Source organism: Phyllobates terribilis, unplaced genomic scaffold (assembly GCF_046119375.1).
Source record: "Phyllobates terribilis strain yellow unplaced genomic scaffold, ASM4611937v1 Scaffold_4__5_contigs__length_816908805, whole genome shotgun sequence".
Classification (NCBI taxonomy): Eukaryota; Metazoa; Chordata; class Amphibia; order Anura; family Dendrobatidae; genus Phyllobates; species Phyllobates terribilis.
Window position 1 is genome coordinate 584,961,814 of NW_027362764.1, and position 17,181 is coordinate 584,978,994.

The following is a 17,181-nucleotide window of genomic DNA, read 5'->3' on the forward strand; positions in this document are numbered from 1 at the left end:
TGAATTTGCACTGACACTTTACCTTGGGCACTTTTGCATGGGAACATTTATAAGATTATCTCAGCACAGGAACATTTTATTTAAACACATCCAATTGTGGAAATTATTATTATTCCAAGATCTATTGATTAAAATCAACTTTAGTTTGTGGGAAAACCCCTTTAATAAAGGTTATTTAAATTATAATACATTTCTGTTTAAACTGGTCTTTAACGGTCGGTCTGTTTTTTTGCCTTCTTCTTCTAATTGTCATTATACCGGCTGTTCGGTTTTTCGCCATTTTTGTCCTGAAAATAATTTGGTGAGGATTATATATATATACATACAGTACAGACCAAAAGTTTGGACACACCTTCTCATTTAAAGATTTTTCTGTATTTTCATGACTATGAAAATTGTACATTCACACTGAAGGCATCAAAACTATGAATTAACACATGTGGAATTATATACTTAACAAAACAGTGTGAAACAACTGAAAATATGTCTTATATTCTAGGTTCCTCAAAGTAGCCACCTTTTGCTTTGATGACTGTTTTGCACACTCTTGATGAGCTTCAAGAGGTAGTCACCGGAAATGGTTTTCACTTCACAGGTGTGCCCTGTCAGGTTTAATAAGTGGGATTTCTTGCCTTATGAATGGGGTTGGGACCATCAGTTGTGTTGTGCAGAAGTCAGGTGGATACACAGCTGATAGTCCTACTGAATAGACTGTTAGAATTTGTATTATGGCAAGAAAAAAGCAGCTAAGTAAAGAAAAACGAGTGGCCATCATTACTTTAAGAAATGAAGGTCAGTCAGTCCGAAAAATTGGGCAAACTTTGAAAGTGTCCCCAAGTGCAGTTGCAAAAACCATCAAGCGCTACAAAGAAACTGGCTCATATGAGGACCGCCCCAGGAAAGGAAGACCAAGAGTCACCTCTGCTTCTGAGGATAAGTTTATCCGAGTCACCAGCTTCAGAAATCGCAGGTTAACAGCAGCTCAGATTAGAGACCAGGTCAATGCCAGACAGAGTTCTAGCAGCAGACAGATCTCTACAACATCTGTTAAGAGGAGACTTTGTGTAGCAGGCCTTCATGGTAAAATAGCTGCTAGGAAACCACTGCTAAGGACAGGCAACAAGCAGAAGAGACTTGTTTGGGTTAAAGAACACAAAGAATGGACATTAGACCAGTGGAAATATGTGCTTTGGTCTGATGAGTCCAAATTTGAGATCTTTGGTTCCAACCACTGTGTCTTTGTGCGACGCAGAAAAGGTGAACGGATGGACTCTACATGCCTGGTTCCAACCGTGAAGCATGGAGGAGGTGTGATGGTGTGGGGGTGCTTTGCTGCTGACACTGTTGGGGATTTATTCAAAATTGAAGGCATACTGAACCAGCATGGCTACCACAGCATCTTGCAGCGGCATGCTATTCCATCCGGTTTGCGTTTAGCTGGACCATCATTTATTTTTCAACAGGACAATGACCCCAAACACACCTCCAGGCTGTGTAAGGGCTATTTGACCAAGGAGGAGAGTGATGGGGTGCTACACCAGATGACCTGGCCTCCACAGTCACCAGACCTGAACCCAATCGAGATGGTTTGGGGTGAGCTGGACCGCAGAGTGAAGGCAAAAGGGCCAACAAGTGCTAAGTATCTCTGGGAACTCCTTCAAGATTGTTGGAAGACCATTTCCGCTGACTACCTCTTGAAGCTCATCAAGAGAATGCCAAGAGTGTGCAAAGCGGTCATCAAAGCAAAAGGTGGCTACTTTGAAGAACCTAGAATATAAGACATATTTTCAGTTGTTTCACACTTTTTTGTTAAGTATATAATTCCACATGTGTTAATTCATAGTTTTGATGCCTTCAGTGTGAATGTACAATTTTCATAGTCATGAAAATACAGAAAAATCTTTAAATGAGAAGGTGTGTCCAAACTTTTGGTCTGTACTGTACATATAAATATATATATATATATATATACACACACATATATATCTATTTACTTATTACATTGATTTATATATGCCATTTCCCTTGCTCCTCCATGCATTCACTATGTACAGACAAAGGCGGCATCTCATCATTTATTTAACAAGCTACCTAGTTTATTATTATATACATTTGTGAATGAGGGTAATGTAGTATTTGCATGCAGCTGAAGAGTGGGCCTCCCCAGAGTTGATGTTACTGGTGGGCCCTTGACATGCAAGTCCACTGATCTATACCGTCCGCCTCTGAAATTAGAAACAGCTGATTGGAGGAGGTGGGTGCCAGGTGTCAGACCCCACTAATCTGATATTGATAGCTTATCTTCAGGACAGATCATCAATGCAGTAAGTCTTGTCAATGTCAACACCTTTAACAGAAAGACCTTATTATTACACTCCTTCTAACAATGTCATAATCAAGAATATTTGTCAACTACGTTTGTAAGAAGTTTTTTTTAGAAGGGCCACATTAAAGGTTTGAACTGTACAGATAGGCAGAGCATTCGGCACCCATAGAATACAGCACCCATACAAATCTAAGGTCCCATACTGCACTTCAGTATGCTTTTTATGTCATACAGAAGCCTAATGTAAATGTTCCTATGGAATTCACAAGAAAAATAGTTGCATGACGTATTACAGAGACTATGCTTTTAAGGGTGGTACACGAGAATGACAGATGGCAGCTGAGTCTAGTAATAGTTGAAGTCCCTTCACTCTTGTGACTGGTGGGGCTTCAGTTACCAGGCCATGCTGCTCATTTACTAAAAGGTATATGCCTTTATGTTTATTAAAAAAAACAGAATCCCTTTAACCCATATATTAGCTTTTGTTACAATACAATTGGTACAAGACATTAAACTTCATAAAACAATTATCACAAGTTGATAAATACCTATTAGCCTCAGCATTCATAACACGGGTCACAATAGGGTCTATATACGAATGGAGATGGAGTCAATCCAAATATTTCAGAGGAACTAAGCTCTGCTGCTCTGTATAATAAAGAAGTCTTCCATGTCGGTTTACTGCACATTTGTAATAAAGCGGACTTGATTAACAACCTCTAGAGAACTGTGTGTTATAAAACTAGCAGCCAGCGCCGATCACACAAAAGTCCTTTGTCTGTTAGTTGTATCCCTTAGGACCGTACCTCACAAGTGTCACACACTTGACAATGCTTGGGAAAGAAGAAAATCTAATAGTTTGGTAGTAAGAGCACTGGATGTGAGCCCAGATGTCTGAAACAACAGCGGAAATATGCCAAGGAGCCAGTTTGTGAAATAAGTTATAATGTCTATAAAGCAAATTACCCAGAACATGTCTTTTTTAGGAATCTTACAATGTTGGACAAAGACAAAAGATACATAATAGCTGCAAGTCTAGAACAGAAACTATAACATTCAGCATGCCCTGACAACCACAGACTATGGTCAAGAACCGACAAACACTCGAGAATCTGTTAATCCTTCAGTCTCTCTAAGGCAATCTTTCACATCAGTATTTGTTACAATTATGCCAAGATCTGAGTACAATCTGATCATTATGATTCCACATGACTATACAAAGAAGATGAGGAAGATCATTCTTCTACAATGGTGTTTCTCAAGATGTGAGGCACCCCTAGTTGTTGGTGAGGCGCTAGAAGGTATAATTTGGATTATCCTTTCTATGGTTGCAGAAATTCCGAGTTTTGCAATATAATTGACCATGTTGTTCTTATTTTAATATTCTATTGGGTCCAGGATGGAAAACTGATAGATATTTTGAATTTAAGCAAGGACTTTTTACTGCAGATAGCATCTTGATCAGTCTGGTGAGGCCCCAGTAGAAAAAGTTTGAGAAGCACTGGTGTGCAACATTAACTGGAGGATGACAACTGGGTGTCAGTCATTGCTGTGATGACTGCCTAACATGACTGTTCTCACACTGTAAGTTCTGTCTGACAATAGACGACTATACTCAAATAAAAAAGATAACTATGGGTCATTTACATGAACATATTAGGGTAAGGCAACTTGTATGAGATCTTCCAGTACGCCTTTGATTTCATGGGAAGGGAAGCCATACAGAAACTTTTTTTTATGTTGGATTTCTAATGAATTGGAAAAACTCTGTATGGGGTCATTAAGTAAGGCTTCTAACAGGCAATGCATCATAGAAAAAGTATACAAAACAGCTTTCCGCTAGTAAAGAAAAAAACAACCGGTCTTTCTAGTACCACTTATTGGAAGTGGCTATCCTGTAAGTCAAGGTCCGACTCTTTAAGGAGTCTTGAAATATTTCTAGGAATATTAGCCAGATATCTACAGATAAGTCTCTAGTCATCTTGCAACTCATTAAAGGAAGCTACAATATCTCCAATAGATGGCACTACAGAGCCAGCTTTCTCCCTCCTGGAGGATAGCCTATTTGTACCGAAATTCTATACTAAATCCAGTTGATCACTAAAATCTCTGCCAGCAACACCGGGGCCAGAGGACTGTTTTGAAGATGTCCATTCATATGGCCAGTGCAGAGTACCGCTCAGACCATCGTCCTCCCACATGTACAAAGTTTGGGTATTAATTTTTTTGTTGTACACAGGAATTGTTGTTTATACACTTCCACTGCCACATGAAATTCCCAATTTCTCTTTATATTACTGTCTACATAGTTATAAAAGTTTACATCAAGAAATTGGGAATTTGTATAACTCTCTTTTTTGAGCCGTGCTTCACGCACATCAATATACAAAAGAACATACCTTGACAATATGGATAGTCATCTAATCCAGACGAGCACCTGTCACACTTCTGCCCAGTTACCCCTGGTCGGCATTCACATTGACCAGTAACAGGGTCACATGCGCTCTGATAAGATCCTTGTGGAGAACATTCACAGCCTAAATAATAATACATAATACAAATATAATATCTGCTGCCAAAATACATACTATACACAAAGAAAACAGCATTCTATAAAAGTTATAATCTCACACCTTAAAGTATAAAGTACCGGTAATTGAGGACTTCACAAAAAATAAGTTTTCAGAAGACTCGCTTATCTGTAGTATTTATTGGCAATGAAAAAAGGAAAACATATTAAAGGAAACATACATGATGTTTTGTCTATATGCTAATCTGCAGTACTAGTCTGTTATAACAGTTATCACATGGTGTTGTCTGACTACAACTCCTATTAGAATCTCATAATGTCCACTTACCGATGCAGATGGGATAGTTGTAAAAATTTGGTGCACACTGATTACAAGTCTGTCCTCCATAGTTAGGATGGCAAAGACACTCTCCATTAGGTCCACATGAAGGGTCTAAGGCACCAATCGTACCGCAGTCACATTCTAGTGTTAAAACAAAAACGTAAATGAAATAAAACAGTGCTGAATTAGTCAAAGTCTGAAAGTTGAGTTTGTCACTTAGCCAAACATATATCATGGCCCGACAAGATGTTATGTGTGATCTTACGTACAATTGTGGCCAAAAGTTTTAGACTGAAACAAATTTTGGTTTTCACAAAGTTTGCTGCTTCAGATTCTATAAATGCAATTTCCATTAAAGAGGATGGCCACTACTTTTTTTTATTAATTTCTTTTTTAGAAATTGCTTATCGTTAGGATAGGCCATCAATATCTGATCGGTGGGAGTGTGAGACCCGGCACTCACGACGATCGACTGTTAACAGCAACTTATAATTTTTGGAAGCTGCAGGAACACTGCAGCTCCATCATTTCTACAGTGGCTGCGACTAGTTACTACTACTATTTTAAATGAATAGGGGGTGAATAATGAATATAAGGTGGACTGTAGCACCAGGCCACGGCCACTATAGAAATGAAGGAGCTGCTGCATTCGAGAACTTCCAGACAGTAGTATCAGCAGATCAGCGGTGGTGCTGGGGGTCGAACCCACGCGATTATATATAGATCGCCTATTCTAAGGATAGGCCATCAATAAAAGAGTAGTGGCCAACCCCTTTAACTCTAGATTGTTAGAAAAAAAACAACTGCGAAGTCATTCTTTGCCATGTAAATTAACTTATTCACAAAAACACCATTTCCACTGAAATGACATTCTTATATCATGTCAGTGATCTTCCCGTTATCGCAGAAGAAGAAAGTGTTAATGAGGACAAGGCAGCTGCTATCAATTTATCATGTTGATTAAATTAAAAGAGCAGACTGGTTGCTTTAAAAGGGGGCTGGTGCTTGAAATCATTGTCATCTTCTGTAAACTATAATTACTTCCAAGGAAACACATGCAGTCATCATTGCTTTGTATCAAAAGGGCTTTATAGGCAAGCACATTGCTGTTTGTAAGATTGCCTCTAAATCAACCATTAATTGGATCATCAAGCATTTCCAAAAGAGAGGTTTAATTGCTGTGAAGAAGATTTGAAGGCACCTAAGAAAGTCTAGCAAGTGCCAGGACTTTCTCCTAAAGAGGATTGAGCTATGTGATTGGTTTAACATCAGTGCAGAGCTTGCTTAGGAATGGCAGCAGGCAGGTGTCGGGGAAACGGCATGCAGAGGAAGCTGGCTTGTTGTCAAGAAGGTCAGGATAGAAGCCATCTCTCTACAAGAAAAACATCAAGGACAGACTGACTTTCTGCAGCAAGTACAGGGATTGGACTGCAGAGGACTGGAGTAAAGTTATTTTCTCTAATGAAGAGCTTTTCCAAACTGTTTGAGACATCTGGAAGAATGATTGTCTGGAGAAAAAAAGGTGAGGCCTACCATGAGTCCTGTGTCATGCCAACAGTAATGCATCCTAATACCATTCATCTATTAATGTCTAGCCTTACGATAGGCCAATAATATCAGATAAGTGGGAGTCTGACTATCAGTAAGCCCAATGATCAGCAGTCAGCGGAGTAAAGGAACTGCAGTGTCTCCTACATTTTTGCGAGGCACAGCTCCATACATTTGGCAGCAGCTGCATCTGATATTGAGGCTTTTTACTTGAGCTGCAAATCTATATGGTTGAAACTCATAATATAGCCATAAAGAAACTAACCTTTACAGTTTGGGAAGGAATGGTAGCCTGGCCGGCACTGGTCACATTGTGCCCCCTCGACTCTAAGCTTGCACAGGCACTTTCCTGTGGGGCTGCATACCTCAGGGAGCACGCCAGCAGGATTGCAAGCACACCCTAAACAATCAAAGGAAATGGCCTTTATACATTGAAAAAAATATCATTTTTATTTTATGACACTGACAGGAAATTAGTTACAATGTCAACAATAAAGGAATTCAGCTCTAAACGATGCCCATTCTACTACAAAATAAATCCATCATTGTGAAGCTGGAAGAGCAGAGAGGAAAACATGCCAGTCATATAACACATTACATTCTCTACCCTTACTAACTTCTCCAGTGTTAGACTTGTGTAAGCTCCCTGCATATTACATTCATATGCTGAATATATAAAGAATAGCTATATACCCATAACCGTCAAATATTTTTTAATTAATTAGAACTTTTTCAAATATTTTCTCTCACTTCCTGTAGCAAAAAAACTGAATCAATTTAGTTGAGTTAGGCGGAAAACGAATGTTCCAGAGAAATATGTGTGTGTGTGGACTCACGCCCAATAATAGGTCACAGTACAGGATTATAAAATAGGACGTTTTCTGACCTTTGGGCAATATGACAGCATATGAGAATTCCATTGTATCTGTGATTGCAAGAAACTCCCGCCTGACTCACACATTGGACCCTGTCGTAAATCAAACTTTATCAGAGCGTGAAAGTCAACCTTTTATACTGTGATGACACTTTTATTATGGCAGATTCTGTCAATGGAAGGTTTGAGAAGGATGAACTTGCTGTTTTTCAAGATGTTCATTTTATTATGGATAGCACAATGGATGAAGGACTGTGTTGTTTCTAAATAGGAATCATTTTTTTGTAAAATGGCATCATATGGACCCCAACACTACGGCTCACATTGTACTAATGAATGTAGTCAGAGCCACTTCAGCCATTAGAGGAGATGAGTATCTCGCCTCAGGCAGTGGTATGAGGTGACTCTCAGGGGGCAGCATTTTGCAGGGCTAGTCCGGGTGTGAGCCACATCAGCCTGAAACACTTAACAGTATGGGCATCCTCGAGAGCTGTGGCAGAGCAGAGAGCCATCACCTCCCTGCAGCGCCACTTACTATGGCAGGCTGCAGCCTACTTCCAGCCTGCGGCCTCAAGAAGGCTGGTGCAACGCACGGTATGTCAGATGGCGAGATGATATCTCTGCATCGCACCCACTGCAAAACAAGATAGAAGAGAAGACAGTGGCTGCGTAGAATGGGGAACAGAATTAGGTGAGTACAAGTTTTTGTTTTTTATTACTATGCACCGGACTGTGGTGGCATCAAATAGGGGTTTGTACTGTGTGGCCATTATACTGTGACTATGGGACTGTGGGACCATCATACTGTATACAGGGAGCTGTGAAGACATCATACTATATACTGGAAGCTGTGGGTGACATCACACTGCATATTGGGTGCTTTTGAGACCATGATATTGTATATAGAAGCTGTGGGGCATCATACTCTTACATAAGGGGGCTTTGCTGCCATAAAACTGTATTTAAGAAGCTGTAGGGGCCAGCATACTATATATAAGTGGACTGTGGGCCATAATAATGTAAATAGGAAGCTATTGGGGATATCATACTATATGTAGGGGGGCTAAAAGCCTATAATTCTGTAAATATGGAGCTGTGGATGCAACCATACTGTACATAGGAGGCCATCATGCTGTATATAGGGCACTGTGCAGGACATCATACAGTTTATAGGGAGCTGTGGGGCTATCATACTGTGTATATTTGATTTGGGGTACTATGAGTGCATTATAATGTATATATTGCTATGGAGCATCATGTGTATAAGGGGCTATTGGGAATTCCACTGTGTATAGGGGGCTATGGGCCATCATACTGTGTATAAGAGGGCTACGAGGCATCATGATGTGTATAAGAGGGCTACGGGGCATCATGATATGTATAAGGGGCTTTTGGCCATCATACCATGTATAGTGGCTATGGGGCATTACTTATGATACTGCCAGCATCTAATTAGTATTCCCTGTATGGTTTCCAGTCTGGTGATGAATGACAACAACTCTTAGAATCCCAGGTTCAAGTCCCTTAAGGGGACCATGTAGTAATAAATGAATACCGTAAAAGCAAAATCCAAAATCCAATGATGGAATAGCGTTTGTTCACTGCAGGTTTAAATTGCACTGCGGTGATGGATGCCACTTCAATTTTCGCCTCAGGCATCAGTAAAGCTAGTATTAGCCCTAAATATAGTATGGAGTTGCAGGGACAACCGGTGACACTATACAGACTGTTGGAGAGGCCATTAGCCTTTCCAGTTGCCTGGAGCACATGCACATACTGTAGATTATACATGGTGCTCACCAGTTTATCACCTGTCTAGTACAGTGCATAGAGGTAACTGACTCAGATCACCTCACCAATCCATCCTCAGTATGCTCACTCCCACTTCTCATATTTATACTCCTGACCACAACACAGGAGAAGCTACTATGGATAACACAGTATAGAGAACCGACTGGACTAATTCTTTTACTGGTTGCAATATGATAAGTTGTTGTATACTTACTTTGACAGAACGGATAATGGAAGTATCCAGGAGAACACCTATCACAACCTGTTCCTCGGAATCCTACACGGCAGGGACACTGTCCTGTCACTGTGTCACAATTATTGCTCAGTGCTCCAGCTCCTGTACAACTGCAACCTGTCAGCAAGAACAACATATGTGATTGCTAGTCACAGACAACACAGGGATTTTTTTAGGTGAGGCATATTATTTTTCAAAATTGCAAAAGATCATGTACTGTACTCAGATATGTTCTTTCTAAAGTGTCAGAATATGTTTGGGTTTTTAGCAGGGCTGTGTAGTCGGAGTCAGAGCCCATTTTGGTGGAGTCGGAGTCGGAATAAAATGGACCAACTCCAACTCCTAAAATATATAATAAATTGGGTACAGTAGTTCAATGTAGTGTGTGGGGAATATTTTTTTATAAGAATTTGGGAAAGTTATGAAATGTCCTATAAATGTCTGTCCTATTCCTGATCTAAGGGTCTATACTTTTAGCTGAGATGAATCTGTGCTACAGTAAATTTATCACTTAAACATGAGCCATGTATGAGGGAGTCGGAGTCATGGAAATTGAGGAGTCGGAGGTTTGGCTTACCGACTCCACAGCCCTGGTTTTTAGGGTACTTTGTTTTACTCCTAGCTGAGCTACTACAACCAAGGCACTTTTATATTTGCTTGTATACAATGTCCGAATAACCCCCTTCACAGAAAGGAGTACCTGTGTTATCAAGGTGTGCAGAATTATTAGGCATGGTGTTTTCTTCAGGCAATGGGCCAAATAGAGAGTTAACTGACTCTGAAAAGTCAGAAATTGTCTCACAGAGAGATGCAGCACTCTTAAAATTGCTGTGATGGAAGAACGATCACAAGTTTTGTTACAGATAGTCAACGGGAAAAAATGAAGGAAATCCAGCACTCTCGAAGATATGAGAAATGTAAAAATACTTTTTCATTCTTAAAAAATGTTAAAAAATCCAGCACATGAAAAGAGAACAAATCTGATGCGTCTCGAGCACAGTATGTGCTGTTAATTGTTGCATAACTAGTGTTCCCCAAACAACACATAAATAATATAGACAAAACAATTAAAATCAACCATTGGCAAGAGAAACAAGAACAAGCTGAATCAAGTGGAGATTTAACTCATACAGGTGCGACGCAAATTACATAATATATATAGTAACAAATGCTTGTATGTAACATATCAAATAAAACCTTTAAAGAAAAACATTAGTTAATGATTCATTGAAAAGAGGCATTAAGATATACATATGAAATACTTGGAAAACCTCCTAGTAATGTAGGAACAGATCTTGTTTCCTATTCAGTCCATATGGAACCCTTGTATTCAATTTAAAAATCCAATATGCTGCCCGATTAAGTAGTTTGCAGCGGTGATCACCGCCTCGAGCTGGGGGATCACTCTCTCAATCCCCTGCATAGAAAAACTTGTGGGATCAGAATTACAGATAATTGTAAAATGGAGCCAAATGGCAGATACAGTACACGCTTTACTATCAATGTCTGATAGATGGCATCTCGTTCTGATTTTAAGAGGTCCAGTGGTACACCCTATATACTGTAACCTACAAATAATATATGAGGCTAAATATATGACAAAGGTAGTGTTACAATTTATATTGCAGATCTTGTGTTCGCACTTATAAGAAGCCTATTGGTGCATCCAGGTTGAATTTCTCTGCGGTTTATCTGCAAATAAACTCGCTGATAATAAATTACCTATTTTTTTTGCCCTACGTGCAACACATTTGATGCCAGGTTGGAAAAATTCACATATTATAGTGCATATTGATGAAAAATCATTACTAAAAAGATGTTAAGAAAACTACTTGATGCTGGAGGTTAATTTGTTTATTGCGATATTCCAAAAATGAAGTGTGATTTTTTTTTTAAACAATACTTTTATGGTCAATGGATCATTTTGGATAACCTGTGGCAAACAAGCATTTTTCCAGCTTCATGCACTTCATGTTATAATCATTATTATTGGAACAATTTATTTTTTTATATATATATATATTCTTTATTTAAGAATGTTGTGTGGAGAAACAAACATATATAATAACAATTATATACATATATATAAAAAAACAGTTGCATACTTGTAATAAAAGGAAAAATAACATTCATTTTGTAAGTAACATTAACTTGGATAATTAGGGGAACGAGGTGTGAGGAGGGAGGATATTAAACAGGTGGAGAAGGGGGGTAAAGGAGGGGTAAGAGAGGGAGAGTCCTGCTGAGGATTGGCAGATAATTCACATTTAAGAAATATGATCACAAAACAGGTAAAAAATATATATAGTATAAACATTCCGTATTTTTCGGACTATAAGACACACTTTTTTCCTCCGAAATTTTGGAGGAAAATGGGGGGTGCGTCTTAAAGTCCGAATGTTGGGGGGGAGGGGGTATATATATATATATATATATATACTGTGTGGGGGGAGCGGTAGCGGCGGAGGCGCAGGGCACAGGAGGCAGCAGCCGTCTGCTGCAGCCTACACTGTCCCCGCTGCTAAAGAAAATTAATATTCACTGCTCCCCATGCCCATGGGCATGGGGATCACTGAATATTCATGCTCCTTAATAGCAGCACACAGTGTAGCCGCAGCGCGGCTCCTGCTGCTGCCAGAATCGCCTGTGCCTGCTGTTAAAGGGAATGAATATTCAACCTCTCTCCAAGCCCATGGGAGTGGGGAGGGGGTGAATATTCATGCTCTTTAATAGCGGGCACACGCGATCGACCGGCAACAGCAGGAGCCACGCTGCAGCTACGCTGTGTGCCGGCTATTAAGGAGCAGGAAGTCACTGCTCCCCGTGCACACAGTCCCGGCGTGGGGAGCAGTGACTTCCGGCAGCTGATCTCTCCTTGTGAGCCGCGCATGGCAGTGACGCCATGCACGGCTCACATGGCGAGATCAGTGCGGGCAGACAGGACGCAGCGCTGGAGGAGAGAAGAAAGGTGAGTAGGAGTGTTTATTTTTTTTATGTGCAGCGTGATAGGGATTAGGGGGACCATGCATACCAGGATAAGGATGAGGGGGGCATACATAACAGGATAAAGATGAGAGGGCCATACATACCAGGATAAGGATGATGGGTCATAAATACCAGGATAAGGATGAGGGGCCATACATACCAGGATAAGGATGAGGGGCCATACATACCAGGATAAGGATGAGGGGCATCATACATACCAGTATACGGATGAGGGGGCCATGCACACCAGGATAAGGATGAGGGGTGCCATGCATACCAGGATAAGGATGAGGGTGCCATGCATACCATGATAAGGATGTGGGGGGCCATGTATACCAGGATAAGGATGAGGGGTGCCATGCATACCAGGATAGGGATGAGGGGTGCCATGCATACCAGGATAGGGATGAGGGGTGCCATGCATACCAGGATAGGGATGAGGGGTGCCATGCATACCAGGATAGGGATTAAGGGTGCCATGCATACCAGGATAGGGATTAGGGGTGCCATACATACCAGGATGGGGATGAGGGGTGCCATGCATACCAGGACAGGGATGAGGGGTGACATGCATACCAGGATAGGGATGAGGGGTGACATGCATACCAGGATAAGGATGAGGGGTTCCATGCATACCAGGATGGAGGGGTGCCATGCATACCAGGAGGGGATGGGGGCCACGTATAATAGGAAGGGGGGGGCATATATACCAGGATGGCGGATATTGTCAGAATTGCGGGACATTACCCCTATACCAGTGTCAGCAGAAGACCCCCTCCCCCTTAACAGTGCATCAAGAACACATTTTTTGCTTACATTTTGTTTCTATTTTCCTCCTCTAAAACCTAGGTGCGTCATATGGTCCGGTGCGCCTTATAGTCCGAAAAATATGGTAACTTGTTGCTTAATTCTATGTTTTATAGTATGATCTTATTTTGGTACTGGTGCCATTGATGCCATAGTTCCAGGAGCATATTTTTTTTAAGATAAGTCAGGCAAGTTTTTTCAAATGAGCATATGGTGTTTGTTTCATTAACCCATTCTGAGATGGAAGGGGGGTCAGGGTCCAACCAGTGTCTTGCGATAAGACTTTCGGCTGCATTTAGAAGGTGAGTTATTATAATGTAGTTATTGATAGGTTGGTGCTGAGAATGAAGTTTGAGTAGAATTAGTGAGGGAGTTAGGGGAGGAACAATTTCTTTTATAAATTCGCCTACAGGTATGTTTTTTATTGCATGTCTTTGATGACAAGAAGTTGCTTGTAAAATAGTATTTGCAGCTGTGGGTTTAAAATATGAAATTGTAATTACTTTTTTGGATAATGGATCACTTTTTAAAATCAGATCCAAAAAGTGAATGTTGGACTTATGACTGGTATACGTAAAAGACAAGTTTAGATAATTAGAATTAAAGTAACCCATCATGTCTGATATGGCCGCCCCATATGATGAGCATATCATCGATAAAGCAGCCATACCAGACTATAGATGACATATGCTCCAACTCGACATTGTAAAGATATTAGAATTCCCACCATGCCATATAAGTATTGGCGATGGACGGGCAGAATTTAGCCCCCATAGACGCACGGGTTTTCAGCAAGCAAATATAAGAATCATATTAAAAAAAATTGTGAGTTTACAAATAATGTATTACAGACAAAAGAAACTCTTGTAGATCCTGAGTATAGTCGCTATACATATTAAAAAAATATTTTATTGCCACCAATGCCAAATCATGGGGTATAGAGGTATATAATGAGACTAGTGTACATCTGCTGTGATCCAACAATAATTATCATTCCACTGGAACTCATTTAGGGCCACAAGGACATGGGTGGTGTCCTTTATATGGCCTGAAACCCCAGTTAGGGGTTGCAAAAGACTTTCGGCCCATTCCAATAAATTTTCATTCAGGGACATGATACCCGCAACGATGGGCCGGAACTTAGGAGGAAATCCCCCCTTATGTATTTTTGGCAAAGAATGAAATACTGCTATTTTAGGGTGTTCGTTAATGATATATTCAGTTTACGGTTTCCTTTTGGTTAAAAATTCCCAAAGAAAAACCCTCTTGAATCAATTTTGATAGATCATTTTTTGCATAAAGAAGTGGGGTCAGATTTCAGTTTGACATAAGTACTGTTGTCATTTAACATTTTTATATTTTGATTTTTTATAAATTTCTTTATCTAAGATAATTACTGCACCTCCTTTATCTGCCTGTTGAATGATAATCTCATTAATTTCTTTGAGTTCTTTTAAAGCCACAGTTTCATTAGTAGTAAGATTCTGTCCAAGTTTCTGGTTACATCTATTGTTATCATAATGAAGAGCTACTAAATGTTCTTCTACCAGGTCTTGAAACTGGTCTAAACAATGTAAAGGAGAATTTACTACGTAGAACTGTGGATTTTTAGGGATAAAGGATGAGGAACGCTCCGATTCCTCCTTATCATGAGTGGCAGCATAGTTATTCTGCAAGGATGATACAAGAACCTGTTCAGCAAACATAAAATTGTGATTAGATTGCAAGTTATCAGAAACACATGCCATTGTATCATTACAAACTTCATCATCAGTATAAAAATGTTTTTTAACCGTTTATGTTCCTGCAAATCTATTAACGTCCAAGATAGTTCGATACAGGTCAAATTTACACGGGGAAAAAGATAACCCCTTAGCCAGAACGTCCAGTTGAGGTTGAGATAATATTATGGACTATAAATTCCATACTTGGTAGTTATTTATATGTAAGTCCATTTCGGACACTGGTGTGTACTTTTTGTATTTCCTTCCTGCACATTGAGTGATATGGTAGTCCGTTGATTTTTTATTTTTCTCCCTTGGATTGATCTAAAAAACTTTCTCCTGAGGCATCACTGCAAATGGGATGGCAGTATCAGAGGAATCAGTAGAGCTGAAACTGACTCGTGGTACATTGCGTTTATGCTGCTTGTGTGGTTTTTTTTAAATAGATTTGGGTCTATGATTCGTAAGTTTAGGCCAAGTGTACACCATGTCCGTTTTATAATCCTGTAGATCTCTCATTCTCAGATTGGTTGACCTGTGTAATGGATGCCTCCATCTTGGTTAAACTGTTTAGAATTTTAGCATCCAAATCCTTAACAACAGTATTGGTTTCTGACAACAATAAAGAGGTTTGGATATCTTTGATTTTGGACTGCAATTCCATTAATTTAAATTCCTCATGTGTGAATTAGCTCAATAAGTTTAAGAGAATATTCCGATAGAAGTTTTCTCATTTTCTTTAAATTCATCAGAGTATATTATAGAGGGAAATTTGCGAATCCTTAAACCTCTTGGGATCATATCTCACTCCTTGTATTTCATTAGCATGGTCAAATCCCACCAAGTTTCCACCAAGTTTTCAATTCTTTTGTACTCAATTTCTCTAAATCATTCATAGTCATTTTAACATTTAAAATGTCATGTCTGTAATCTGATCCATCATCTGATCCATTATCAAAAATGAAAGCGACTCGTGAGAAGCGTTCTTTATGATTAAATGTAGACAACGAATGTGAAGGATCAGAATCTTGTCCCATAGTACATGGATTATGAGGAGCTTGATTGTTGTCTCTGTTATTCATCATTCTTATTCACTCCTGAGACCAGAGCAATGCAACCGAAGACAGGTAATGGAGCAGGTGGAGCAGCCAGCTCATCTAGGAGACAAGTGCACGGACTCCATAAAGCACAGCAGAAAAAATGGATGAAATCCAGCAATCTTGTACATATGGAAAATGTAAAAACACCTTTAATCTTGAAAAACATTAAAAAATTTAGCGCATGGAAAGAGAACAATTCTGACGCATTTCGAGCACAGTATGTTAACAGGTGTGTTGAAAAAAAAGATGCAAGATACACATTAGCTGTGAAAGATTTGAGAACAAACAAATGTGAAGCGACCAGAAACCCATTATCCTCCAGTGCTGTCATATTCCAGAACTGAAACCTCCATAGAGTACCCAGCAGTACAAAGTGTTCAGTGCTTAGAGACATGGCCAAGAGTAAGGAGGGCTGAAACCCGACCATCACTGAACAAGACACAGAAGAGAAACATCAAGACTGGGCCAAGATATATCTGAAGACAGATTTTTCAAAGCTTTTATGGACTAATGAGATTAGAGTGACAATTGACGGAACAGAGGGATGAGCGGTGGCTGAATCAGTAACGGGCACAGACCTCCACTTCGACAGAGATGCCAGCAAGATGCAGGTGTGTACTGCTATAGACTGGTATTATTAAAGAACAACTAGTTGGACCTCTTTGAATTGAAGATGAACTCAAAAGCAACTCCCAAATCTACTGTCAGTTTTTTAAGACACTTTCTTCCAGCAGTGGTACAGGAAAAAGTCTGCATCTTTCTAGAAAACCGTGATTTTTATGCAGGACAATACTCCATCCAAGTACTCCTTTGCTTGGCTGCCAGTAAAAGTCCTAAAGATTAAAGAATAATGACATGGCCCCCTTCCTTACCTGACCTAAACCGTATTGAGAACTTGTGGGTCCTTCTTAATTGGGTGATTTACGGTGAAGGAAAACA

At 39.9% G+C, this 17,181-nt stretch overlaps 1 protein-coding gene across 1 annotated transcript in view; it reads right to left on the reverse strand.

Annotated features, from left to right (window-relative positions):
- The window catches only part of LAMA3 (laminin subunit alpha 3), a 244,789-nt gene that overhangs the window by 132,866 nt on the left and 94,742 nt on the right, over positions 1-17,181 (reverse strand). Inside the window, exons 12-15 of the mRNA XM_073679182.1 lie at positions 9,606-9,743; positions 6,992-7,126; positions 5,185-5,319; positions 4,726-4,863 (exon numbers count right to left, since the gene is read on the reverse strand). Coding sequence (XP_073535283.1) covers positions 4,726-4,863; positions 5,185-5,319; positions 6,992-7,126; positions 9,606-9,743 — 546 coding nt within the window. The remainder of the gene's footprint in view (positions 1-4,725; positions 4,864-5,184; positions 5,320-6,991; positions 7,127-9,605; positions 9,744-17,181) is intronic.